The sequence below is a fragment of the Lepus europaeus genome, chromosome 9, assembly GCF_033115175.1.
Source record: "Lepus europaeus isolate LE1 chromosome 9, mLepTim1.pri, whole genome shotgun sequence".
NCBI lineage: Eukaryota > Metazoa > Chordata > Mammalia > Lagomorpha > Leporidae > Lepus > Lepus europaeus.
Genome location: NC_084835.1, coordinates 56,421,658 through 56,448,010, shown reverse-complemented (window position 1 = coordinate 56,448,010; position 26,353 = coordinate 56,421,658). Strand labels below are relative to the sequence as shown.

At 52.9% G+C, this 26,353-nt stretch overlaps 2 protein-coding genes across 8 annotated transcripts in view; one reads left to right on the top strand and one right to left on the bottom strand.

The window, feature by feature from the left end:
- The window catches only part of PRELID3A (PRELI domain containing 3A), a 33,704-nt gene that overhangs the window by 5,758 nt on the left and 1,593 nt on the right, over positions 1-26,353 (top strand). For 2 of the 6 annotated variants that reach the window (XM_062201332.1, XM_062201331.1), the window contains 5 exons: positions 1,215-1,383; positions 2,042-2,131; positions 5,786-5,856; positions 5,966-6,068; positions 8,031-9,855. In XM_062201332.1, coding sequence (XP_062057316.1) covers positions 1,246-1,383; positions 2,042-2,131; positions 5,786-5,856; positions 5,966-6,068; positions 8,031-8,537 — 909 coding nt within the window. In that variant the 5' untranslated portion in view covers positions 1,215-1,245 and the 3' untranslated portion in view covers positions 8,538-9,855. Of the gene's footprint in view, positions 1-1,214; positions 1,384-2,041; positions 2,132-5,785; positions 5,857-5,965; positions 6,069-7,523; positions 7,746-8,030; positions 9,856-10,730; positions 13,531-26,353 lie in introns of those variants that run through there. The other 4 variants (XM_062201337.1, XM_062201335.1, XM_062201334.1 and 1 more) reach the window with 4 other exon arrangements.
- Positions 22,233-26,353, bottom strand: part of SPIRE1 (spire type actin nucleation factor 1) — a 202,850-nt gene continuing 198,729 nt past the window's right edge. Inside the window, exon 16 of one of the 2 annotated variants that reach the window (XM_062201330.1) lies at positions 22,233-25,565. In XM_062201330.1, the coding sequence (XP_062057314.1) occupies positions 25,307-25,565 (259 nt within the window). In that variant the 3' untranslated portion in view covers positions 22,233-25,306. The remainder of the gene's footprint in view (positions 25,566-26,353) is intronic. The other variant, XR_009866811.1, reaches the window with a different exon arrangement.

Genomic DNA, 26,353 nt, shown 5'->3' with positions numbered 1-26,353 from the left:
TAGCAGGTGGAAGCTCTCTCTTTGTCTCTCCCCTCCTCTCTGATGCTCAGTCTTTCAAATAAATATTTAAAAAATCCAGATAAGCCTAGAGCAGATACTGCTCAATACTTACACAGTTTCAAGCTTAATTTTAGAAAGCATAGCCTATTGTGCCTTAAGTACTGGTTTTTATGGGAAGAAGCCCAGGAACTTAACCTAGAAGTCCCCCAGCAGGATCCTTTCTGCTGTGCGTGTATCTCTAGATTCCCCTCCCTTCCTTCCTTAGATCTGGGATCGACTGTGCCCCCTGGGTGTTCCTCCCTTAACTCAGAGAATAAAGGGCTGGACTCTCTTCTCTGTGCTACATGGTGACCAGGACCGGCCACATCCCTGTGGGTTCACCCCCTGTTGTTAAAGCAGCAGACACAGTGACTCAGCAGCCTGATACCACAGTTTGGAAAACTGAGCCTAAGCTTTTCTGATTGAGGACAGGGAAGTTTAGACCCTCGCAATTTAGAGGCTGTCAGATGTCTTAGAATAAGCGAGGAGACGCGCTTACCACTGGCCACTGCTGCCAACTTCTTCACCTAGGTCAAGAGTTTAATGATGATAAGGTAAACTACTGGTCACTCAGTTATATTAAAAATGACATCAGGGGAGCGGGCATTTGGCCTAGGGGTTAAGACGCCCATGTCCCACATCAGAGAACCTGGGTTTGGTTCAGGGTCCCAGCTGCTGAGTCCAGCTTGCTGTAATGAGCACCTTGTGATGGCTCAAACACTTGGGTCCTTGCCACCCATCAGGGAAACCCAGATTGAGTTCCTGGCTCCTAGCTGTGGCCTGACGCAGTGTAACCTATGGCAGGCATTTGGGGAATAAACTAACAGATGGGAGATCTCTTTCTGTCTGCCTTTCAAATAAATAATACTAATCAATTTTGAAAAAAACTGTCAAAAAAAGCACATCAGAACCAAGTGATTTGGCTCCAGCCACCCACGTAGAACTGGATTGGATTCCCACCGTGAGAGAGTCTGCTTGCTTGTAGACTGTGGGGCCAGGGGAGGGGAGGGGAGGGGACTGGCTGGCAGCACCCAGGCCTGTGGAAGAAAATACCGGTCTCTGGGCCCACAGGGGCAATGGTGGCGCTGCGGTTGGGTCCGGCACAGGGCGCCGGGCAGATTCTGTGGTTCTGTGGTGCAAGCATCACCCTTGCTCTCCTGCCTTCTCCCCCGCAGCCACCCATGGGACACCGTGATCAAGGCTGCCATGCGGAAGTACCCGAACCCGATGAACCCGTGCGTGGTGGGCGTGGACGTGCTGGAGCGCGGTGTGGACGGCCGGGGGCGGCTGCACAGCCTGCGCCTGCTCAGCACCGAGTGGGGACTGCCCAGCCTCGTGCGAGCGGTGAGCCTGTGGGAGCCCGGCGTTGTCCAGGCCGGTCGCTCTCCGAGGTGCTGGGGGCTGGGGCTTCCACACAGAAATGAGGGTGGGGCGCCACGTTCAGCCCCTAGCAGCTTTGTGCCTCATTGCCACCAGGGAGCCCTGAGAGTATGGATGTGAGGACAACCCTGCCCCACCCACACACTCCCCGACTTCCCCTCCGCGTGGAGCCTGGGTCCTTGCACGGCTGTCAGGCCCGGGGTCTCCCTGGACCCCTCTTCTTGACCCTTCCCGGTTCCTGGGCCTGGTCCTCCTGGCCTGACCTCCCCCACAGTCCCTTCCTGGGGGGGGGGGGCTCTCTGCCCAGCACCACCCTGTGGAGGGGCGTCCCCGGCCCCTGTCTCACATACACGCCCTGGCTCCCCAGCCCTCACCCGATGATCCACCGAGTGATTTTGGGTAAAGCTTGCATCGCCATCTTGCACCAGCTGGGCCTGAGCTCCTTCATTTGTTCCAAGCACAGCACCTGAGGACGGGTCTGGTCTCCTCCGTCCAGTGTGGCAGCCCCAGCCCCATCACTGATGAACCCAAGTGAGCGGTTACAGCACATGGAGTGGTGCTGTTTGATGTTGTGAAATGGAATGTTGCCCCGTCACTCTGCCAGTTTCGCTTTGTTTTGTAGATTTTGGGAACCAGTAGGACTTTGACATACATCAAAGAGCATTCTGTTGTGGACCCAGCGGAAAAGAAAATGGAACTTTGTTCCACCAATGTAAGCAATGGCCTAAGATGAGAAAGGCACTTAGTGTTTCTTGGTGATGGTGCGTAATGCCTTCACTTGATTTGATTTCCAGCCTGCCTCTGATCTAAGTGATTACTTGTTTTTTAAATAGAAAAATAACTTTATTTAGCAGTATTGTATTTATCTTTTATTCAAGTGTAAAAACATAGAGAAAAATGCACATAACGATAGATTGTTAGAAAGTGCACACACTGGGCCTGGCACTGTGGCGTAGTGGGTAAAGCTGCCTGCAGTGCCGGCGTCCCATATCAGCGCCGGTTCTAGTCCTCATTGCTCTGCTTCCAATCCAGCTCTCTGCTATGGCCTGGGAAAGCAGTAGAAGATGGCCCAAGTCCTTAGGCCCCTGCACCTGTGTGGGAAACCTGGAAGAAGCTCCTGGCTCCTGGCTTTGGATTAGCCCAGCTCCTGCCATTGCAGCCATTTGGGGACTGAACCGGTAGATGGAAGACCTTTCTCTGTCTCTCTGTAACTCTGCCTTTCAAATAAATAAATCTTTAAAAAAGAAAAAAAAAAGGAAGTGCACACACTGTGGAGCCAGCAGGCAGGTCCTGCCACAGAATGTGGCCAGCTCCCCCAAGTGGCACTGATACCCCCCCCCCCAGCCACTGTACTGATTCCCAGCAGCAGAGATGACTTGAACAATCATTTAAAATTTATTTATTTACTTATTTGTGTTTACTTGAAAGAGAAAGAGATCTTTCATCTGTTGGTTCACTCCCCAAATGCCCCCAACAACCAGGGCTGGGCCAGGCTGAAACCAGGAGCCTGGAACTCATTCTAGGTTTTTCACTTGGGTGGCAAGAGAATAGATACTTATACCATAGCCTGCGGACTCCCAGGCTGTGCATTGGCAGGAAGCTGGAACTGGCTGTGGAGCTGGGACTCTGATATGGTACCTGATACGGGAATTCTGAGCAGCGCCCTGACTGCTGTGTCAAATGCCTATCCCTTGAGTATTTTTTTTTTTTTAAGATTTATTTACTTACTTGAGAGGCAGAGTTACAGTGAAAGGGAGAGACAGAGAGAAAAGTCTTCCATCCGCTGGTTCATTCCCCAAATGGCTGCAATGGCTGGGGCTGGGCCAGACCAAAGCTAGGAGCCAGGAGATTCATCTGAGTCTCTCACGTGGGTGCAGGGGTCTGAGCACTTGGGCCAGCCTCGGCTGCCTTCCCAGACGCATTAGCAGGGAGCTGGATTGGAAGTGGAGCAGCCAGGGCTCAAACTGGTGCCCATAGGGGATGCTGGCGCCTCAGGCAGGGGTTTACCTGCTATACCACAGTGCTGGCCCTGAGCAATCATTTTTAAAGCCACTTTCCCCCCTTCACTTCTCTCAATTTAAAAATGTATATTGGCCTTTTGTGGATCCAAAGAGCATATTGGGAACCATGCAAGGGCTAGGAAAATGGTTCATTTCCTAAAATATTCTTTATTTTCAATACACATAGAAATGAGCTAATGTGGGTGAAATCCTAACAGTGCCTGTTCAGGGGCTTTTCCCTCTTTCACGAGTCCCCCTCATCTGGCCACCTGCTTTGTCCCCTGCACCATGGCACTGGTTCAAGTCATTGTTCATGTATTGGTTCCAGCAGCACTGTCAGGTCTATCATGAGCCAGGAATCAGGCGTTGTCCTAGTGCTAGGAAAGTCAGCAACTGGAAAGTGTCTAACCTTGCTGTTAGGGGCCCATGGGCGGACAGAGTTAGACCACGCGGACGGTGAGGTGTCCCGAAGCTGCCACTCGGAACCTCACGGGGAGCTAACGGGGAGGCTGGGCTTGCAGGTGCCAGGATTTTCCCAGAGACTAGCAGTGGCCCCTTGAACCTGAGGGTGCGTGGGCCACTCAGAGGGCCACAAGCCTCGTGGTCTCTCAGAGACCAAGAAGAAGGTGGAGTGTGGGCGGGGGTGGGTGGAGGCTGGAGGGGGCAGGGACAGAATCCCAGAGGGCAGAGGAACTGAATCCTTGGTGCGCAGTGGCAGCCACTGCATGTTGGTTAAGGAAGAAGGTGACATAACCGGATTGTGTGTTGGGACCGCCCTCCTGGTGGCTTTGTGGAGAGAGGCTGGAGGTGTCGGGACCTCAGCTGGAGGGGTCAGTAGTGCAGGTGGTGTTGTGGCAGTGCAGGTGACAGGAAGCAGGAGGTGGCCTGGGGTGTGGGCAGCTAGTGACTGCGGAGGGACACCTGGAGAGTAAGGGAGCAGGAGGGGCGGCAGTGTGACTCCGCTCCCTGATGTGGGCACCAGGCCGAGTGGGGGGCTGCTCTGGATTGGAGAAGAGAATGGTGGGGTTTGGATGTCGTGAGTGTGGAGTCCCTGCAGGATGCCTGTGCGCAGCAGGCAGCAGAGTCAGGTCTGCAGCTGAGGGTGGGAGGGACCGGGGCCTGGGGTGGCAGCTGTGCTCCCAGCAGCCCCAGGGACACTTCCTTCCTCCCAGCAGCTTCTGTGTGACCAGTGTCTAAGACAAAAATGGAGCCCTTGCCCGTGAGGGTGTCTGATCCTTGAGGAGGCTTTGAGGACCAGTGGCTCAGCCCCTAGCCAGAGCTTCCGGGCTGTCGGTGCTGTGGGTATACGCCCTGCCCAGTGCAATGCGCCCCCTGCCCTGCCCTGTCCTGGACCCTCGTCCCAGCAGTCCTGCTGCTGAAGTTACAAGGAGGCAGTTTGGATCAAAGTGGAGCAGCCGGGACTCGAACCGGTGCGCCTATTGGATGTTGTTTCTGGCAATATGCCAGAACAGATGTTGTTTCTGTACCTGCTATGCCACAGCTCTTGCCCATGATCCAGCTCCCTGCTAATGTACCTGGGAAGGCAGTCAAAGATGGCCCAAAATTTTGGGCCTTGTACCCATGTGGGAGACTAGAATGGTGTTCCAGGCTTCTGGCTTCAGCCTGGCTCAGCCATGGTCATTGCAGCTATTTGGGGAGTGAACCAGCAGATGAAAGAGCTCTTTCAGTCTCTCCTCTCTCTTTCAGATAAATAAAGTCTTTAAAAAATAAAATAAAAACATCCTGTTCCCCAGTCACACTCGCCACTTCTCAGGTGTGGATGAGCTGCGTGTGTGCGTGTGTGTGTGTGTGTGCGCGCACTGCATCTGGCCACACAGAGCAGAGCGTTGCCAGCACAGAAACTCTAGGGTGGGCGCTGTGGTCCTAGAGCTCCAGCTTGTAAATTGGCTTTAACAGACAATAAAATGCACAGGAGACGTAAGAGTGTTCACAGAAAGCCGTGCTGCAGGGGACCAGACCCCCTGCAGTCTTTGTGAACTCCGTCTGTCTGTCCAGTCCTCAGGATGAAGCTCCAACACCAGGCTCTGGCTCCGGTGGGGCTTGGAAAGCTTTCTGCCCCTTTATGTGGATCCTGGGGACTGTTTTGTCCTTCACCTTGAAAGTTGCTGTGACGGCTGGATCCCTGCTTAGGGGTGGGCATGGGGAGTGATAAGAGGGCAGGTGACTGTCCGCTAAGCTGTGGTTTCCCTAGAACTGAATATGGTGGCACCTCCTGTGCCTAAAGGTGTCTTCTGTCCTCACCCCAATAAGTGCTCATTTGGGGATGTACAACTAGGGGCGGTGGGTTGGGAAGAGATTCAAGTGCAATAGAACCTAAAGCCATTGTTTCTTTCTTTTTTTTTAAGATCACACTCACAAATTTGGTGTCAGTTAATGAGAGGTTGGTGTATACACCCCACCCAGAGAACCCTGACATGTGAGCCATCTCCTCCTGGGCTTGCCACATTGAACAACAAGGGGGAGGCAGGGCGGGGCCGCCCCTCTCCCAGGCCTGGTCAGCCCCTTCACTTCTTGTACTTCTGCAGGACCGTGCTCACACAAGAAGCCATCATCACCGTGAAGGGCATTAGCCTTGGCAGCTACCTGGAAAGTTTAATGGCCAACACGATATCGTCCAATGCCAAGAAGGTGAGTGCCTTGGTCCTAGCTGCCCTGTGTGTGATCCTGATGGAAGGAGTCAGGTGAAGTGGTGGCAGTTAGTGCTCCTGAGTTTTCCTGAGCGCTGGGGCTGTCAGCCTGGAGCTGAGCTCTTAATGCCACATCCGAGCTCATAATGCTACAGTTAGTGTGGAAAGGCCCTGGCTAGGGAAGCCAAGGGAGCTTGAGGGTTACTACTGCCCTTCTCAGCAAAAGCATGAGGTGGGCCTGGAGCAAAAACCTGGCCAAGAGCCCAAGGAGCAGAGAGGCTCAGGAACCAAGCCAAGTAGACCTCAGCATTGGAGAGAGAGGAGGCATTCTCTGCCTGGGCTCTCAGGAGCTTGGTGTTCCATAGGTATCAAGTGGTTTAGCGGAGCTCCCCACTGGCGAGAGTTGACAGGGAGCTTTGTGGAGGGGAGAGGAGGAAGGATGGATGGCGGGAAGCTGGCCATGGGCTGGCTCCATGAGTGCCGGGTCACTGGTGCTGAGGCAGAGACTGACAGTCTGGGTTGCTGTCCCCTCTGCAGAGTTGATGGCAGGGGCCTGAGTGTTTGGCAGACACGAGCCTCTCACTTGGGGAGGTGCTGCTCACCCGGGCAGGGCCTCAGCTCGGTGCTTCCTGCACCTCCCGCTGCACGACCTCCCCTTAGCGTCCCTCTGCCCCTCCTGCTCTCCTTTCTTTGGTCAAGAGTGGAGCTTTGTTTCCAGGACGGCGGCCGAAGCCTGAGGCTGTCCTTCCTTCCCTCCTTGCCTCTGTGCTAAGTGGCCGCCTGCTGGCACCCGGTGACGACTTGCGCCCGGCTGGTCACCGGGTGAAGAGCCAGTCTAACCAAGTATGCGGGAAAACCCAGATCTGAGAAACTTGGGTAGCAATGAGCTCGGCCCAGGTGTGGCCACAGAGGCCACACACAGCAGCCCTCGCAGCGGGAGAGAATCATGCCCGTCATGGAGGTTGTGGGGCTTGGCTTAGGGCAGGAGCCCTTGGTGTCTGCTGCGCAAGGTTCTTTTGGAGATCGTGAGTACTCGGTGAGGCCAGAGCCTCCGCAGATGACTTACGAGAAGAAATCAGAGTAAAGGCTGAGGCTCTCTGCTTCATCCCGGGCTTAAGAGCGCAGCCCTGCCTGCCGCCCGCAGGGGACAGGAGCCATCCGGTAGCTGGAGTCCCTGTTTGACGTCATCTCTCTTGCTGTGGCTGGAGCAGGAGATGGGATGGAGGTGCAGGTGGAGGTGTCGGCCTGGTGCTTGCCTGCGGCCCCGGACTTCGGGAAGTTAGGATGGGGACCTCTGTGACCTCCCGAGGGGCCGGGTTGGTTGGCTAAGGCAGGGGGGCCCCTGCAGGAGCTGGAGGAGCTGCCTGCCCCTGGGACCAGCTGCTCAGCCGGGGCCCTGTGCTGCGCTTCCCGGCTGTGGTGTCCCCCACGTCGCTGTCTTTCTGTGTTGTTGCAGGGGTGGGCCGCTATTGAGTGGATAATTGACAACTCTGAGAGCGCTGTGAGCTAACGGCGGCCGCACCGGGCTCGTGGGATAAGTGGCGGTAACTACAGCGCGGTTGAGCGGGGCAGGACGTTGGCAAGATCGCCGCCGCGGGCGTGGGCTGTGGGCTGGGCGGACGCGGAAGCCACGCGGCTGCATGCTGGCCTCCAGCCTGGGCCCCTTGGTGTCTGCCAGGTGAGACGAAGCCCCTGGGCGCATCCTCTTAGTCCTTCCCTGGTCCCTGGCAGGGTTCGTTTTCTGCGGAAGCTGGAGCTGTGCCCTAGCGTCAGAGGAAGGCGGTCCAGTGGCTCCCGCTGGCCCTTCCGAGGCCTTGGGTGCCAGAACATTCCTCCTAACCGGTGCACAGCCAGAAGCTTCCGTCGGGAGGCCCAGAGAGTGTTCTAGACTGATCTGATGGGCGGGGGTGCGGCGGCTTCATTTTGAGCAAATTCGCACGTGTGCCCCTCTCTTCACCCGCAGCAAGCCAGAGCTCAGCCACGTGGCCAGCGCTGGCCGCGTCCTCTTAGTAGCCAAAGCCATTCCTGGCGTTTACTGGAGCTCACGGCCACATCTTGGTTTCCTCGGGCCCCAGCGGCCGGACGGTCAGCAGGGGATCGACTTGATTGGGCAGCCTCACCTTGGGGGGGCTTCCTGCTTCGGGAGGAAACGCCTTTCGGTGCCCGCTCTGTGTCAGGGCTCCTCGCCCTCTGCCTGGGAGCTCAGCGATCCTGTTGGGTGCTGTGCGGGGCTGCCCGGGCCCCGCGTCCCACCGACTGTCTGCCCCCGCGCGCATGCGCTCACTCGACCCGAGGCAGCAAATACGGATGGCGCCCACCTCATGGGATGGAAGGAAAGGAGAAAGCAAGCCTAACGCAGCGAGTGTGGCAGTGGAGAGGGGCTGTCTGCTGGCGTTGCCTGCCCCGTGGTCATGCCCCCCCCGGGGGGGGCGCTGCAGGGCGACCTTCCAGGTCGTGGGCGCCACCCTAGGCTCCAGTGCATCCCGCAATGGGACCAGCGCAGGCTCCGCCGCCAGCAGGACAAGGCCGCACAGCCCCCCCGCCCGCCGAGCCTGTGCGGGGACCCCGACCCTGCACCGCTGCCTGGACGGATTGTTCTCGAACCTTTGCCTGCTCCGCTCCGGCTCTTGTCGGCCAGCTCTTGGGATCTTGCTAGAGGACATGTCTGCCCCCTCAGCTGACGCCGTGTGACCCGTTCTCCCGGCTGTGCTGCCGCAGTCCGTCCTTTGCAACGCAGTGGCTTCCTGCCTTCCTCTGTGCCCCTCGCAGTCCCCTTGCTCAGACTCTGTTGGGACTGAGGTACCCACGGGAGTGAGCCCTGAGTGGGGAGCCGCTGCCTGCCCCCCTGTTGGGGGCCTTCTCCCGGCATCCCTGTAGATCTCTTCCTATCGGTTCCCTTTCTGACAAGACTCCTCCGCCCCTCGGGGAGCAGGGAGGGGCCCCAGGGCCTACTTGCCCTTTCTGCCAGCTGGGGAGGAGCGCCGCCCGCCTGTCCCCTGCCTGGATCGGGACAGGCTGGGCCTAGAGGCCCGTGACCGCCTTCCCTATGGCACCCAGCAGCCTCTGCATTCCACCGGCACCTGCTGGCTTGCAGTTGCTGAGGCCTCTTAATTTCCTGAAATTTCGGCCGGCGCCGCGGCTCACTAGGCTAATCCTCCACCTCGCGGTGCCGGCAAACCGGGTTCTAGTCCGGGTCGGGGCGCCAGATTCTGTCCCGGTTGCCCCTCTTCCAGGCCAGCTCTCTGCTGTGGCCAGGGAGTGCAGTGGAGGATGGCTCAGATGCTTGGGCCCTGCACCCCATGGGAGACCAGGAGAAGCACCTGGCTCCTGCCATCGGATCAGCTGCGGTGCGAAGGCCGCAGGGCGCCAGCCACGGCGGCCATTGGAGGGTGAACCAATGGCAAAAGGAAGACCTTTCTCTCTGTCTCTCTCTCACTGTCCACTCTGCCTGTCAAAAAAAAAAAAAAAAAAAAAGTTCCTGAAATTTCCATTCCCTGTTTGTCTCTTGGCAGTTTTTGGGCATTTTTGAGAGACAAAGGCAAAAAGGTCTTTTTTCCATGATTTTAAAATAAAAAATGTTTAAAACAGCATTAATTTAAAGAAAAAATACAAAACAATACATATTTATGGAAAAAAAAAAAAGTACAGGTGTCTGCTGAGGAGTGAGGGCCCCTCCTCTCCTCAGCCAACTGCTCTGTTTTGCAAAGCCTTCAGAAATGTCCTATGCGTGGGAAAGTGTCGCTGTGGTTTTTTCTCTTCCTTCCGTTATTAAATTCAGATGGGACTGTACTGTGGATTCTGTTTCATGTCTTTTTTCCCTGCTGTTACACCGCTCTGTCTCCAAGAGCCCACTCTGGAGGAGCAGCCACATAGCACCTGAGAGTCAGTGGCCGAGGGCACCCATAGCTCCTTCCTTGCTCGCAGGGTGTTGGGGCCTGCAGGGCCTCCAGGAGGCAGTGGGCCCATTGGGGATTCCCTGGGCCACCAACCATCCCTTAGACGCCATCTCTAGTGGCCAGCCACCTCTTACACTGCTTGTGTCGAGGGAGCTCGGACTTCATGGAGGTAGTGTAAAAGTTGTCACGGGGCTGGTACTCGGCCTGGCCCGCCTTGCAGTGCCTGGGTTGATCCCTGGCTCCCGCTCCTGACTCCAGCTTCCTGCTACGCAGACCTTGGGGGGCAGGTGACGGCTCAAGTAACTGGGTCTCTACCGTCCTCGTGGGAGACGTGGATGGAGTTTCCAGCTCCTGGCTTTGGCCTGGCCCAGCCTTGGCCTTTGCAGGGGTCTGGGGAGTGAATCAGCGGATGTGAAATCTTTCTGTCTCTCTGCTTATCAAATTATGAGATGACTCACACAGCTGGTTCTGTTCTACAGGAGACATGGAAAGGTGTGATTTCTGAAGCAGGGACAGTGTCAGAAAGGGTGGCCCGTCTTTCATCCTCCCCAGTGCTGAGGGCTTACACACAGCCCTTGGGTATTTTGGGGGGGAGATGGAGTTTTAGGGATTCTGGGCATCTCTCAACAGTGCTGTCCCTCTGGCGTCCCGGCACCGGCAGCCTCACATCTTGGGGTGCCCTGGGGGCAGATGTTCCAGAACACAAGCCCGAGGGGTGCAGGCCAGGTCTCCTTCCAGGTCACCACAGTGGCACTGTTCTCCCGCAGGGTCGGGAGGCCTTGGAGTGGGTGATCGGCCGCCTCAACGCAGACCTGGACGACCTGGAGGACCTGTCGGTGCAGAGCGCCTGAGACTGCAGCCACCCAGAGGGCCCGAGCGGAGCTGGCCCAGCACGGCGAGTCGCCTGCACCTGCGCCTGCATTGTGAGGGTGCTTGTGGCCGCAGGCTGGGTCTGCCTGAAGACCCACGGGGGCAGGAGGAAGGCAGTGATGCACTACCTCGTCCTGGCTCTCACTGATTTAGCTTCCGTGGTGGGAAGGTTTCTTTTCTTTCTTTGTTATTTTTTAACTGAGTAGGACGTTATTTTAATTTGCCCTGAGTCTGGAATACCCAAATGAAGGCAAGGGAGCACTCATCTGGAGCCCTGCCCCGGGGGCGAGGCTGCCTCACCTCCCTGGCTGTTTTTGAAGAGATGCTGTTGGAGATTCCTCCCCTGGGGTCCTGGGCCGGTCTTGCCCCAACCCCCACCAGCAGAGTCCACCTCCCCCCACGCACACCTGCCATTGCGGACCTATAGGGCAGCTTGGGCCCTTGCTGGGGCCAGGGGCCTTAAGCTACAGGTGTGCCCCATTTTTTCTTGTTTTCGAATTTCATTATCTTCCATGGATCCCACAGCTTGGCTTTAATTCAGGAGCTAGATTTTTTTTTTTATTATATGTGCACAACAAATAATGCAAAATATCCCCATTTCCTTTTTGTTTTGGAACACGAAATGGGATGTAGTCTCTCCTTACTTGTGTCTTCACTGAAGGAGGCGTGGGGGAGTGGCGTGGATGCTGTGCTGTCCACTGAGGTGCCTTGAGCACCTGCCAATTTGCTGTCTTCAGCATGTGGGGTGGCCTGGAACCGGGCCCACGTGGATGCTGAGAGACGCCCAGGAGAGCAGCCGAGAGCAAGCTCAGAACTCAGCCTGGCCTTCATTTGGGTCCCGTGAGTTTGGCAGAAGCGGGAGCTGAGCACACCAGCTACTGTGTCAACCCCTCCCACAAGCCGGAAACTGTTCAAGAGGAACCTGGCTTGCTTTATAAAAAGTTTTATTTAATTGAGAAGCAGAGAGACAGTTCCCATCTGCCAGTTCCCTCCCCAGAGGCCCGCAGCAGTGGGGGCTGGGTCACCGCTGCTGCTTCCAGAGGTCAGAATCGTGAGGAAGCTGGACCAAGAGCTGGAGCTGGGACTCACAGCCAGGCACTCTGGTGGAGGACTTGAATGTCTTGGCTGGCACCTTAACCACAGGACCACCAGCCACCCCGAGTTCTCTCTTATAGGTGGGTTTTGGGAGCCTGTCGACCTTCCAGGAGCCTGTGCCCTGGGGCTTTGACCTTGGTGGGGTGGCCTCTGTGGGGGCAGTGCCAGGAGCGCTTTGAGATCAGCCTGCCTTCCCTGGAGGAAGAGGGGTGGAACTGCCCACCCCCTCCTGCCATTTGGCATTAGAAGCAAACATTAGAGCAGCGTTGGATTTGAGCCAGTGGCTCTTTGACTTCTAAGGAATGGAGATCCTTGCCTGTGGCCTTTCTACCCCCACATTTCGGAAGGGGCGGTGTCTCTGCTGTGAGCCCCGCCCCCGGAGTCATCCTGTGCAAATCTCTGTTACGGCTGAGCCTGGGCGCACGCCCACTGTGGTAAGAGGAGGTTTTCGCAGGCCCTGGCATAACTTCATTCTCCAAAGGGAGGCGGCTAAGGAATCATTGCTGGCGGCGAGGTGGTTGTCTGGGGTGCATGAGCAAGCCCGGGCAGGTCCCGTGACTGTCACGCTTTGGGTTCCACATCTGTGAAATGCGGACACTAACCCTGCCCGGGGCTGAGCAAACCACACAGCAGGTACAGCACCCTGGTGCTGGCAGCGTGGGCACCCAGCTCCTGGTGCGGTCATTACCAGTGGAGGCCAGCCGCTCAGGCTGCCTGGTGGCTGGGGGGAGATCACCAGGTGATTGTTAAGCGAGGGTATTTTTAAAAGCTTTAGTCCTAGGAAGAGTTAACTGCAGTAAAACTGTATCTCGTGACTGGTGGGCAGTGGTCCTGGTGTGGCCCAGCTTGCTGGGGCTCTGTGACCCGGGGCGGGGCTGGCCGCCCACAGCCTGCACCTGTTTCTGTTCAGCCCGTGCCAAGGTGATCCGTGTGTTTCTACAGGGTTGTAAATGCCCCCCTTCGGAAGGACATGTGACGGAGAGTGATGGGGTCCCAGAGCCTGCCGTATTTACATTTGGTCCTTTCCAGAAAGCTTGTCGACCCCTTGCTTGGGGATCCCTCTGCATTTCTGGGTGCACTTGAACCCAGCAGGACCCGTTCCCCCACATCCGACTTCTCGCCTTTCCCCATTTCTAGCTAATGCTGCCTCTGTTCCCCACATCGCGGCGAAACTGCGCTCCTGCTTCCTCTGTTTGGCAACACAACAGTCCCTTCAGGTCCCAAGCCAGCTCTAGCTCTGACTGCCCTGCTCTGCTCTGGGCTTACGGCCTGGGGTAGCCACTTTCACGATGGCCCTGGGGAGCTGTGCCTGTGACCTTGCTGTGCCCGTGATCGTGGAATCTGAGTGTGCTGGCGATGGTGGCGTGTGACTCCAGTGGCCGGGTCAGAAGGGACACTGCGGGTTAGGCGGGGCTGGCTCTTGCTCTCCTCACTGTCTCACAAGGACGCTCAGGAGCCCTCCAGGGAGGCCCTTGCGGCCAGCAGCCACATGATGGCCCCACCTCAGGGCACCACAGAACCTTGTGAAATAATAAACGTTTCTTACTTCAAGCCACAGTTGTGCAGTGATTTGTAATTCAGCAATAGTAACTAGTACGTCACCTTTTTCTTTTTCCTTAAGATTATTTGAAAGGCAGAGTTACGCTGTGAGATAAACAGAGGGAGAAGGCAGAGAAAGAGAGAGGGAGACAGGGAGAGGGAGAGAGGAGAATCTTCCATCCACTGGTTCATTCATCAAATGGGTGCAGTTGCTGGGGCCGGGCCAGAGTGAAGCCAGGAACCAGGAGCCTGGAGCTCCATCTGGGTCTCCCACATTGGGTGGCAGGGACTCAAGCACTTGATCCATCTTCCACTGCTTTCCCAGGTGCATTAGCAGGGAACTGGATCGGAAGTGGAACAGCCTGGACTCAAACTGGTGCTCACATGGGATGCCAGCATTGCAGGGGGTGGCTTCACCCACTGCGCTGTAGCTCACGTTCTATCTGGTGTCCCTTTCCTGCTGTTCCACCTGCTGTCAGGTTGCGCCAGAGCGCTGCTGTCGTAGCGTTCCTTGAGGACACAGCTTCGTGGGGTTTTGCATTCCTTTTTGAAATAAGCCCTAACCAAGTTGAGGCGCAGGGAGTCATCAGATGGAGCTTGCAGAAACCCTGGCCCCGCCCTCCCCTGCAGCCCCCTTAAATCCCTTTCAGCGGCGCTGTCCTGCACTGACAGCTCCTCACAGTCCCAGGGCTTCTGCTCACTTCCTAGAGATCTAGATTGCCTTACACTGTGTTTTAAGCTAATTGCATGTGTATTTGACCATTTTTTAAAAAGATTTATTTTATTTATTTCAAAGTCAGAGTTACACAGAGAGAGGAGAGGCAGAGAGAGAGAGAGAGAGAGAGAGAGAAATCCAAAGCCAGGAGCCTCCTCTGGGTCTCCCACTCAGGTGCAGGGGCCCAAGGCCTTGGGCCGTCTTCCACTGTTTTCCCAGGCCATAGCAGAGAGCTGGATCAGAAGAGGAGCAGCCGGGACTAGAACCAGCGCCCATATGGGATGCCGGCACTGCAGGCCAGGGCTTTAACCCACTGCGCCACAGCACCGGCCCCGTATTTGACCATTTTTACTTAAAGCTCTACAAGAGCCAAGGTCTACTTTGCACGCACAGTTGTGAGTGTTCACTGAGTGCTTTAGTGGGTTGGAGACTGAATTCTGAATCATAGCAGTTAGCAGTGGCTGGGGATGGGTGCACTCGGGGTGCACACTGGGCTGGTGGCACATGCCACACTTAGCAGCACTGTGTTCCTTGTCGGTACCACAGGGCATCAGAGCTGAGGGTTAAGGAGCTGCCAGGCTGAGAGTGACTAGCCACGTCCGAACTGCTCAACCACTGGTAGCTGTGGGCTACTTGACATCAGCCAGAGTGTGTACAGTTAGATATTAGCACTAACACACTCCGCACAGAATATCTACTACCACAAAGGTTGTTTCCATACTTTTCTTTACTGGTCAAATGCTCTTCTTTTAAATTTATTTACTTATTTATTTATTTATTAATTAATTATTTTTGACAGGCAGAGTGGACAGGGAGAGAGAGACAGAGAGAAAGGTCTTCCTTTTGCCGTTGGTTCACCCTCCAATGGCCGCCGCAGTAGGCGCGCTGCGGCCGGCGCACCGCGCTGATCTGATGGCAGGAGCCAGGTGCTTCTCCTGGTCTCCCATGGGGTGCAGGGCCCAAGCACTTGGGCCATCCTCCACTGCACTCCCTGGCCACAGCAGAGAGCTGGCCTGGAAGAGGGGCAACCGGGACAGGATTGGTGCCCCGACTGGGACTAGAACCCAGTGTGCCAGCACCGCAAGGCGGAGGATTAGCCTAGTGAGCCGCGGCGCTGGCTTAAATTTATTTATTTGAAAGGCAGTTACAGAGAGGCAGAAACATAGAGAGTGAGAGTGAGAGAGAGATGTCTCCATCTGCTGGTTCACTCCCCAGATGGCAGCAAAGACTGGAGCTGCGCTGATCCGAAGCCAGGAGCCAGGAGCTTCTTCTGGGTCTCCCACGTGGGTGCAGGGGCCCAAGGATTTGGACCACCTTCCACTGCTTTCCCAAGCGTATTAGCAGGGAGCTGGGTTGGAAGTAGAGTAGCTGGGTCTCGAACCAGTGCCCATATGGGATGCCGGCGCTGCAGGCCCAGCTTTACCTGCTACACCACAGTGCCAGCCCCCCAGATGGTCTTAATATGACAAGTGTGAAATATAAAAACAATTTTTTAAAGATACAGAGAGAAAGAGATCCTTCCATCTCCCCAAATGCCTGCAGTGGCTGGGGCTGGCACAGGCTAAAGCCAGGAGCTCCATCTGGGTTGCCTATGTGGATGGCAGGGCCTTAGCCACTTGAGCCTCAGTGCTACCTCACAGGGTCTGCATTAGCAGGAAGGTGGAATGGAGAGCGGAGCCAGGACTTGAACCCAGGCACTCCAATATGGGATGCAGGCATCCCAACTAGATCGAATGCCTACCTTGATTTTTGAAATAATACCTAGCTTGGCATAACTGGCATAAAGAATTTGCCGAACTATGATTACTTGTAAGTTAACTACCGGAGCCAGCACTGTGGCGTAGTGGGTAAAGCTGCCGCCTGTAATGCTGGCATCCCATATGGGCACTGGTTCAGGTCCTGGCTGCTGCACTTCCAATCCAGCTCTCTGCTATGGCCTGGGAAAGCAGTGAAAGATAGCCCAAGTCCTTGGGCCCCTGCACCCACGTGGGAGACCTGGAGGAGGCTCCTGGCTCCTGGCTTCAGATTGGCATAGCTCTGGCCAATTGGGGAGTGAACCAGTGGATGGAAGACTTCTCTCCCTCTCTCTCTCTCTGCCTCTCCTTCTTTCTCTGTGTAACTCTTTCAAATAAACAAAATAAATCATTAAAAAGAAAAAAGTTAACTACCCTACTGTGAAAGAGGCAGGTAGTTAAAAATTAATGAGTGAGAACTCAGTAGTGATAAAGACTCCCTTCGTGTTTATAGAGCAGTTTCTTTTCTTTTTTTTTGACAGGCAGAGTGGATAGTGAGAGAGACAGAGAGAAAGGTCTTCCTTTGCCGTTGGTTCACCCTCCAATGGCCACTGTGGCTGGCACGCTGCAGCCGGCGTACTGTGCTGATCTGAAGGCAGGAGCCAGGTGCTTCTCCTGGTCTCCCATGGGGTGCAGGGCCCAAGCACTTGGGCCATCCTCCACTGCACTCCCAGGCCATAGCAGAGAGCTGGCCTGGAAGAGGGGCGACCGGGACAGGATCCAGCGCCCCAACTGGGACTAGAACCTGGTGTGCCAGCGCCGCAAGGTGGAGGATTAGTCTATTGAGCCGCGGCACTGGCCTATAGAGCAGTTTCTATGACAGATCTTCAGGGTCTCCATCCACCTGTGCATACGTTTGTTAATGGAAGGAGGCTGAGCTTGTGCAAGGTCGCTACAGCCAGGCACTGTGGAGGTGGAAGGGAGGCAGAGAGGAACGCATGATTGGGGTGGGAGCCCCGGGCTGGCGGCCGGGTCCTGCCAGCAGCAGGTGCTGCCACTCAAGCTCTCTGTGGGCATTCACTGTTCCAGGGCGGCAGGAAGTTGGCGTAGACGTAACCTCCTGACTTGAAGGGAAGTTGCAGGGCCGGATGCTGCACGTGTTTGCTCAGAGCACCTGAGGCTGGTGTCTGGAAGCCATCTTGATGGTTCCATGTTTGTATTTCTCACTCATTTCTGTATTGAAACTACTCATTCATTTGTTCACCCATGCCACATTTATTGAGCACATGTCACATGCCAGGTGTGTTTCTGGGGCTATGGTAGAGAAGACATGTGACAAAGATCCTTCTCTTCATGGGACAGAATAGTAGGCTGTTAGTGGCCAAGTGCAATGGAAAAGACTGCAGGAGTGGCGGGGAGGCACAAGAGTAGGAGTGCAGAGGAGGGTTCAGGGGCCGCTTAAGGAAGCATCGTGGACGGGATGGTGGTGTTTACAGGCACGTGGGCAGCACCAGCGAGTAGACGGGGCGGACTGCTCAACCACTCGACTTCGTCAAAGACGGAATTTTGCAGAGAATAAGTGCGCCTCATCCTGGGCCCGTTTACACGCAGGCGGCTGTCACATGGCCAGAGTGGGGAGACTCCTGCTGCTGGCTCTGGGTGGATGGGGTGTCGCCTGGGATTGCATTCAGCTCTGAAGGAACTGCAGAGGCCAAGTCTGTGAGCAGAGCCATCAGGCAGTGGTGAGGGCTGAGGCGGCCAGCTTCCCCGCTGGGGCTCCCCCGCCCCCCAACAACACACTCGGCAGTGCTCCTGCAGCCGTGCTAACTGCCCTCGGCCACGCTGGGTAGCAACAGTTGTCTTCACTCCTGTTCAATGAGCATCCTGATGTACACCGCAGCATGAGAACGGCCTGTCACAGGTAGTCGCCTGCGCAGTCCCTCACTTCTCTCGGCATCTGACAGGCGCAGACATTACAGGTTGGGAACAAAGTGCCAGGTGCCTGCCCTTGCCAAGGCCAGCAGAGGCCTCTCCTCCAAGAGGAGCTGAGATGAACCGCCAGTGACCGGGCCGAGGCAACGCGGAACGGCTGTGCAAACGCAGTCCACTCCTCTTCCTGGAGGTTTTCTGCTTTGAATTCTTGAAAGATTGACTCAGGTTCTTGATAGCAATGAATAAAACAGAATTTGCCTTGAGTTTCAAATAAGTGTGGCATGTTGCACTTTTTGTTTCCATGCAATATTCATAACTAGGTTTGTCATCAACAGAGGTATGGCCATCAGTCATTTCACACTCCACGTGAGGAATAGGGTGGCTTGGATTCCACAGATTCTCCTCCAGGCTGACTGACGTGTGGCTCAGGTTTTCAGTGTATTCACTGGTGGGTGCCTGTGTTGGCTTCTCTTGAGTGCTCTCTTCTAGGTGGGAGTGACCTAAAGACCACCCAGTCTGACACCCTCACTTTAACCCTGAAGCAACAAACCTGGCACCATTCAGGCACTGTAGGGTGTGGAGTTGCAGGACAACTGTTAGAACCTCTTCCCATATTGGAAAACCAGGCGTTGCTGAAAAGAATCGACTTCGCTGCTCACAGCCTAGGTTTTTGGCTTTTGTCAAAAGTCAAAAAGGTCAAAAGTCCCTGGGCTCTAAAGAAGTTTCTGCTGGTGAACACAGTTCTAGAACAGAGGGGTCTGGTGTCGCCATGCTGTGCCTGCAGGAGTGCTTGAGGCCGAGGCGGGGGAATCCCACTGCTCCGGCTGGGCGCTTAGTCCAGGTGTATATTCTGCACACATGGCTTCCCACCATGACTGGGAGTTTGTGGCAGGATGCCCTAGGGGCTTATTGCCCTTGGTGGGTAGACAAGCTGACTTCTTAGGCCTCTTCCCCTTTGGGGAGATACTCTGCTGTTTACCCATTTGGGCTTCATGCTGCAGATGCTGCAGTTCGATTCCCCTGGCAGCCCCTGGGCCTCCCTCCCTGCTCCTCCACTGGCGTCCTCTGTGCTGCTCAACACCTACGTGTGCAAATTGGTGCAGCACAGCCTTCTGCATCTTTGCATTTGTACTTTCCGGAAAACAGCACCTGTGCCCCTTGGGAAGGAGCCTGGGGGTGGAGGCCAGCCAGGGGTGACAGCTGCAGCTGGAAGGGGAACAGCACAGCAAAGCAGAAAGTGAGAGCAGCAGACATCTAGTGAGGGCCTGCTCAAGGCTGTCTCCAGCCACACCTGGGACGAGCGCCCCTCAGACTCACTGCAGCTGCTGGGAGAGCGCTGAGGGCAGGTGACCCAGAGGGCCAGCGGAATCTGAACTCTGAGTGTGTCAAACATCCAGATGCTGCCTGCACTTCCCAGCCCCAGGGAGGCAGAGGGCTTCTCGATGCCCCTCTAGAGAGCTCCATCCTGTCAGTTCAGAACCCTTTGGCTTCCAGTTTCCACAACATGGGTTCCAATTTGGCCAGAGCTGCAGAATGTCCTTGTGGTGAACATCTATTCCAAGTAACTGGATAACTTCATGCAGAGTTTAAATAGGGAGACTAGTGGTACAGACTTAGTCTTCTAGGAACTGCATCTGAACACTTCCTAATTGTAGACAGTTTTATTAATTTTTAAAACATTTTATTTGAAAGGTAGTGTTAAAAGACAGAGGGAGAGAGATCTTCATCTGCTGGTTCACTCCCCAAATGGCTGCGATGGCAGGAGCTGAGCTGATCTGAAGCCAGGAGCCAGCTTCTTCCTGGTTTCCCACATGGGTGCAGGGGCCCAAGCAATTGAGCCATCTTCTCTGCTGTTTTCCTAAGCACATCAGCAGGGAGCTGGATCATAAGTGGAGCAGCTGGGACACTGGCACTGCAGACAGTGGCCTAACCTGCCACACCGCATTGCTCGCTCCAATAGGAAGAGTTTTATATTAAACAGGTTAGCTTTTGTAAAAAATATATATATATATATATATATATATTTGAAAGGAGGAAGAGAGAGAGGAGAGAGAGATACTGAGAGAGATATTGATTCATCTTCCATCCGCTGGTTCACTCCCCAAGTGGCTGCAATGGCTGGAGCTGGGCTGATCCAAAGCCAGGAGTCAGCAGCTTCTTCTGGGTCTCCTATGTGGGCCCAAGCACTTGGGCCATCCTCTGATGTTTCCCCAGGCACATTAGCAAGGAGCCGGATAGGAAATGGAGCAGCTGGGAGTAGAACTGGTGCCCATATAGGATGCTGGTGCCGCAGGCAGCGGCTTTACCTGCTATGCCACGGCTCCAGCCCCAGGTAAATTTTATGTTTTTGTGGGGGCAAAGGGTGAAGTTTCCAGACATGTGCTTTGGCTGACAGGAGGGAAGAAGGCTGCACCCTTTATTAGCGGTGTGTGTGTGGACTAAACCCCTGCAATGTAAAGGCAGGACCCAGCCTCTCATCTGTCTCCCTCAGCCCAAGGCGTGCTTGCCTGTCCTTTATCAAAAGGAATTCACTGAACTGAGCGAGTGAGACAACTGTCCCAACAAGGTTCTAATAACTGACTCAAGAAGTCATTTGCTTCTCCAACAGATAAAACCCTGTAGGCCAGTACTGTCTGGAGGATCTGTGTAGGAAAATTCCAGGTCCAGGCAGGAGAATTCCAGGTATGGGGCAGACCAACTGAAACCCACCTGGCCATCACAAAACATCCATTAGAGAGCATAGCATCACTGACCAAAGGAAGGTCATGAGCACAACTGGCCAACCAGGAACTCGGACACAAGCTGACCATGCACCTCTCAGCTCCAGTTACCTTTTATTTTTCCCTAAATGTTAAAGCCCTGGCCTGAAGCGCCAGCATCCCATATTGGCACCGGTTCTATCCCAGCTGCTCCTCTTCCAATCCAGCTCTCTGCTATGGCCTGGGATAGCAGAAGATGGCCCAAGTGGGCCCCTGCACCCACGTGGGAGACCTGGAGGAGGATCCTGGCTCCTGATCGGTGCAGCTCTGGCCATTGCAGCCAATTGGGGAGTGAACCAGCAGATGGAAGGCTTTTCTCTCTGTCCCTACCTCTCTCTGTAACTCTCCTTCAAATAAGTAAAATATTTTAAAAATTTGAAAGGTAGAGTTATAGGGAGGTAGGGGAGAGGAAGAGGGAGAAGTTGTGAGAGAAGGAGAATATGAATCTTCACCTCCTGGTTCACTCCACAAAGGGTTCCAACAGTAGGGGTTGGGCCAGGCTGAAACCAGGAACCTGGAATTCTGTCCAGGTCTCCCACGTGGGTGCAGGGCCTAAGTCCTTGGGCCATATTCTGCTGCTTTCCCAGGAGCATTAGCAGGGAGCTGGATTGGAAGCAGAGCAGCTGGGACTCAAACTTGGGCCCTTATAGGATGCTGCTGTTGCTGGCAGCAGCTTAAACCTGCTTTGCCACAATGCTGGCTGGCCCCAGTCCCAATTTCAATCTGTAAGAACCTTCATCCCTAACTCTTTGGGGGAGCCAGGGAATTCAGTGATGACTGCCTGACTCCTTGCTCTGTGCTTCTCACTGAACACCTGCTTTCTTCCATCACCCCAGGGTCAGTTGGTTTTCTGCGTGCCAGGCAAGCAGACCCAGGTTCGGGAGGTTGTTCTGTAACACCTGTGCAGTCCGCAGAGGCATCAGGGAACTGGGGTCTTTAAGAGTTCCCCAGAGCCTTTCCCACCTACAGGGCCCTCAGGCTTTGTGTCTCCGGACCCTTGGGGCATGAGATGAGCTAGATATATACATCACAAACTTCAGTGCAAGGAGCTACCAGTGAATGCCTGGCAGCTAAGTGGACAGCTCGTGTGAGTGAATTAATACCCCACTCAGTATCGCACAAGGTCTCCGGTGTGCATGGGGACAGTGTTCTGCTCTGTTTCAGTTAATATGAGAACAACTTCCCTGAGTTCATATTTTAGGAATATGTCCCCGGGAAAATTCTGTTTAAGAAGAATATATAAAAATTTCATCCCCAATTCATCAAATCATACACATTAAAAAGATAGGGTTTTTGTTGTTGCTTACCTCCATAAAGCTGTTTTAAAAAGGTTCACCTACACACAATTGGTCTCTGATTATGTGACTTACATAATCAAATAAATGTCATGTGTTCTTCGTACAATTTTAATTTCCTACCCTACCAGGATTAGAGAGAGGAGTCACAGCTGTCTGGGAGCTCCGGGGTTTGTTTTTCCAGGGCCGTCCTTGTGGACAGTGGTTCTCACATGGCCTCCCGGCGGCTGCTGCTGAGTGTCGTGCCTTCCGCCCTGGGTGACTCCTCCCGGCTGGTTACCAAAGCACACAGCATCACCTGACCAGAGGCACTCGACACAGGAGGTCTGATGAAAGCCATTTTATTCTTCCCTAAATAAATTTCCTTAAAATAAAATGGAAAACACTTGGTACCATCCTGTAACCCTGAATGCCAACAATGCCTGACTCTGACACAGACAGGGAGCCAGTCAGTAGTACACGTTTCTTCTCGGTCCTTCAGCAGTTTTGCACGTACAAAATGCTTCACTAGTCTGCTTTAGCACACAACAACATGATAAACTTTCACGTTTCCGTATGACACCTAAAATCCAGTCCTGTATTTATTAATATAGTTAGAAAAATAAAAGCCTTAAAAATTTCATGTTTGAGTTCATGGTGATAATCACATAACCGCTTCAAACATAAGACATTTTAAAAACTCCTACGTTAACAACCTTCTTAGTTTAACCTGAAAGGCTTAAGATTCAAAATCTAGTAAGACAATGTTAAGTCAATGTACATATAAATTATTCAATTTTCACTTGCCTTGGGAGAGTTAATTCCCATTGTCCACTGAATGAATGCCTTTCAATTATTAATATATTACAGTATTTACAAATATTCTTATATACTCTGACACTGATAAAAAGTTACGCCGTGGGGAGGGAAGCAGAGGTTTCCCGACACGGTGACTCTTGGTGGAGGGGACAAAAGGAACTGGTGCTCACACGGGGAGGGAGCTGGATGAGAGGAGGGATGGGTTCAGATACGCACACATCAGACATCAACTGAGTCCAGCCAGACAACAATATTTTTGTTGTTGGATTAGGAGTAAAAGCTGGGCAGCAGGAAACCAGGACAAAGAGAAACACTGCGATGATGGGAGGTTATTTTATGAGAAAAGGAGGCTCTGCCTGAAATCAGACTAGGCTAAGGATTTGAAAGTCAAGCTCCATAACTCCTAGTGAATCACTCCATGGGAAATCAGCTAACTCAAGAGTGCAGAGGAGCAGGCACACCTCACGGTTCAGAGAGGGTTAAATCCAAACATTTGTTTTGGCACCCAAAATAATGCTAATTTAACTTCTACAACATTAACCGTGCCTGGGCCTTTTCTTAGCTACTTTCTGCAAATGGTTTCACATGGACACACCTGCACTTGATTTCCTTAAAGCCCCTGGCAAGCCTTGTTCATGCTTTGGCATTCACATTCCGATGCTCTGGGAAGAGGCAATCACAATGCCCAAGTCATCCTATACCGTATCATAAACCCGAAGAGGTGAAGGCAGTGACTAGATATTGCTTTGTGAATATGAACAAAATTCTCATTCAGGTGGCTCAGCTTCTTCAATTTAAAACGCACACTGCCCCAGGTGCAGGTTTACGTACCACAGACTACCACTTCCTCTCCTGGACCACTGAGGAAGGTCAAGCCTCTGGCCATCAGAGGAGATGGCTTCCACCTAACTGCAGTATTGAGTTCAGATGGTCTCATGGAAAATTTTATACATGATATTCCCCTGGTATAACTTTTAAGGCCCTTTAACAAGAGCCTTTAAAAATAATACAAACTTAATTGAGCTTACATTGTCAGGAAGGGTTCCCTGGTGGCCCACGTTCACATGCAAATACAGACGGGACTGTTAACATGCATTACTTTAGTCAACTGTTAAAGTTTATTTCATTACGTAATTTAAAGCCATTTACTAATTTTAAAATTTCAATCCATTAAAAATTACTAGTGGAGCAGTTCTGAGGTATTATTGTTAACTTAGTACAGAAATGTTCCTATATTTTGATGTATTATGAAATGTGACAGCCATGCCTTTTGTTAAATGGTGCTGTCACAGTGTTGATTGCATTTGTGTTTTGTACCTTTCAAGAAATTGTGTATGTGCACCATCCAATTTTCCCAACATCAATGGCAACTTGAATTGGTTGGTCATTCCAGGCACACCACAATGATAAAGCACGTGGGATGGGCCAAAGAAACTGAGAAACTTCAGATACACAAAGCTGCCCTCCAAGCTACCTTCATCAAAAACCCAACCTACTCATTTGAGTCACTTCTAAGGAGAACTAGTTGCAAAAAGCATCCAAAAATGTTGCTGTCAGCAGGTTAATTATTTTGGAGGTTTTAAAGGAACTAGATATATTTTTCTTTTAAAATTCATTTATAAAAATAAATTTCAGTTTGAGGCCTTAGGTACCAAATTGTGGCTGAATTTAGTCATGACGGCTGTACTATAAAGTTGTGAAAAATGCTGAAAATGTATGAGTGCCTTCCTTCTGGCACCCTGTGCTGTCCCAGCCCTTCCCACAGTTAACCAAAATACACTCAACAGTTCAACACGTTTGTAGCTTTCCCTTGTCCTGAAATTCCCACTAAACTTAATTCCTAGAGCTTCTTTATCAAATTACTGGTACCCATTATTACACATCCATGATAGGGAATGAAAGCGTCACCCACTCAGGAGACACTGGACCAGAACACCAGACCAACAACGGCTGCTCAGAGGAACCGGCCGTCCTCGTGGGGGCACAGCTTATTGCGATGTCTTGCACTAGGATGCAGGTGCAAAGCCCCTGATGCAGTTTTTGTCTCAGGACAACAATGATCTAAAAATCAGCTGGGTGGTATCAGCAGTGTCTGGTAGGTTTTGTGCTGCGAGGTGACACAGAGCCAGGTCCGCCTGCAAGTGCCTGGCGCAGGGCAGGCTCTGGGCTGTTATGTACATGAGATAGGAACACTGTCATGTGGAAATGCCAATATGACTTACTGCTTAGAACTGTGCTAACATCGACACCTCTGTCACACTGATTTCTCACGTGAGAAGCTTTTTGCCTTAGTCAGGAAATAATTTGAAGACGAATAAGGAACTGAGCCAAGGAAAAGGTTTCAGGCTTCCAAAGCCACACACTCACAAAAGCAAGTTTCAAACTCTTGTCCTCTCTCAGTGCAAACGAGCAATTGGCTGACCTGTCACATCGCATCAATCGATACGAACACAGCATTCAGTCTGTGGAACAATGTGATGCAGCAAAAATCTGATCTAATGCAAATTCAAGCCTGTTAAATAAAACCGCGGGAAGCAGCGCTGGTCTGGGTCAGTGTTCTCACACACGCATGCCAGCCTGGACACAGAGTGACTGCAAGGCACAGGCTCAGATCTCGTTGATGGTCCTCTCGGAAGGGCAGTACTCGGAGGGGCCCGGTGAAGACATGTAGAAAGACTGGGTTTTCCTTTTCAACCGGGCTCTTTTGTTGGCCAGTACCAGGCTGCGCCGGCTGGAGCTGATGATTTCAGAAATGAACTTTTTGCAGTCTACACACACTTCCATCGTGCTCCAGTCCTCCATCAGCTCCTTGGGAAACTGCAGTTCTTCATCTGATCTGTCCACAGACTTAGATTTTGAGGAGAACCTGGAATAAAACCCCCCAACACACCCAGCATGGTTACTTACACTTTCACTGCAATACTAAGAAAATACGTATTGAAAAAGTCAGTCTGCTGCCCAAACATTAGGGAACAGATGAGTGGTTTCATCATGTCATGTTTTCCCAAAGAGGAATTTTTTTACTGGAGACAAGGTTCAAATATTTTTTTCAGCAAAGAAAGCAGAAAAGTTGTTTTACTATAAAATAATATTGAGAATTTTTTCCCTTCCAGAGCTTTTTGGAAGACAGGGTATTCACCTGCTTTGCATACAGCTGTAGGCTGTGCATTCTAACAACTATAATGAGCTAAAGTACATGTCGCTAATCAACTATTGAGGATTCAGAAGGATTGAAGGTTCGTTAGGGTTACCTAGGGATCCAGTGTACCTACGTCTCCAGCAATGGGCAGTAATTGACCTAGACGGTGGGTCAGATGATAGAAATTGAAGTAAACAGATGTTAATCTTGATACAGTCTGACCAGTCTTCTTGTCATTTGTATATTGATCTAATATGCCTCCCCTTCCCCAACTAGTCTCTGTATTTGGATAACTGGTTACTTGGATTCCAGAGAGTTAGAATGAAGGAGACCAATATCATAATAAAGTTTTCTGCAGTGTTTGAGACAACTAAGAATTATCTACTCCTTTATTATTTTAATTAAACAAAATAAGAATATGCTGAGTGGCAAATAGTGGGTTCAGAGTAAGTACAGAAAAGAACAAGAGCTGTCAGGCACATGCCCTGAGCCCATGGAGCACAGCTCCCCTGAGG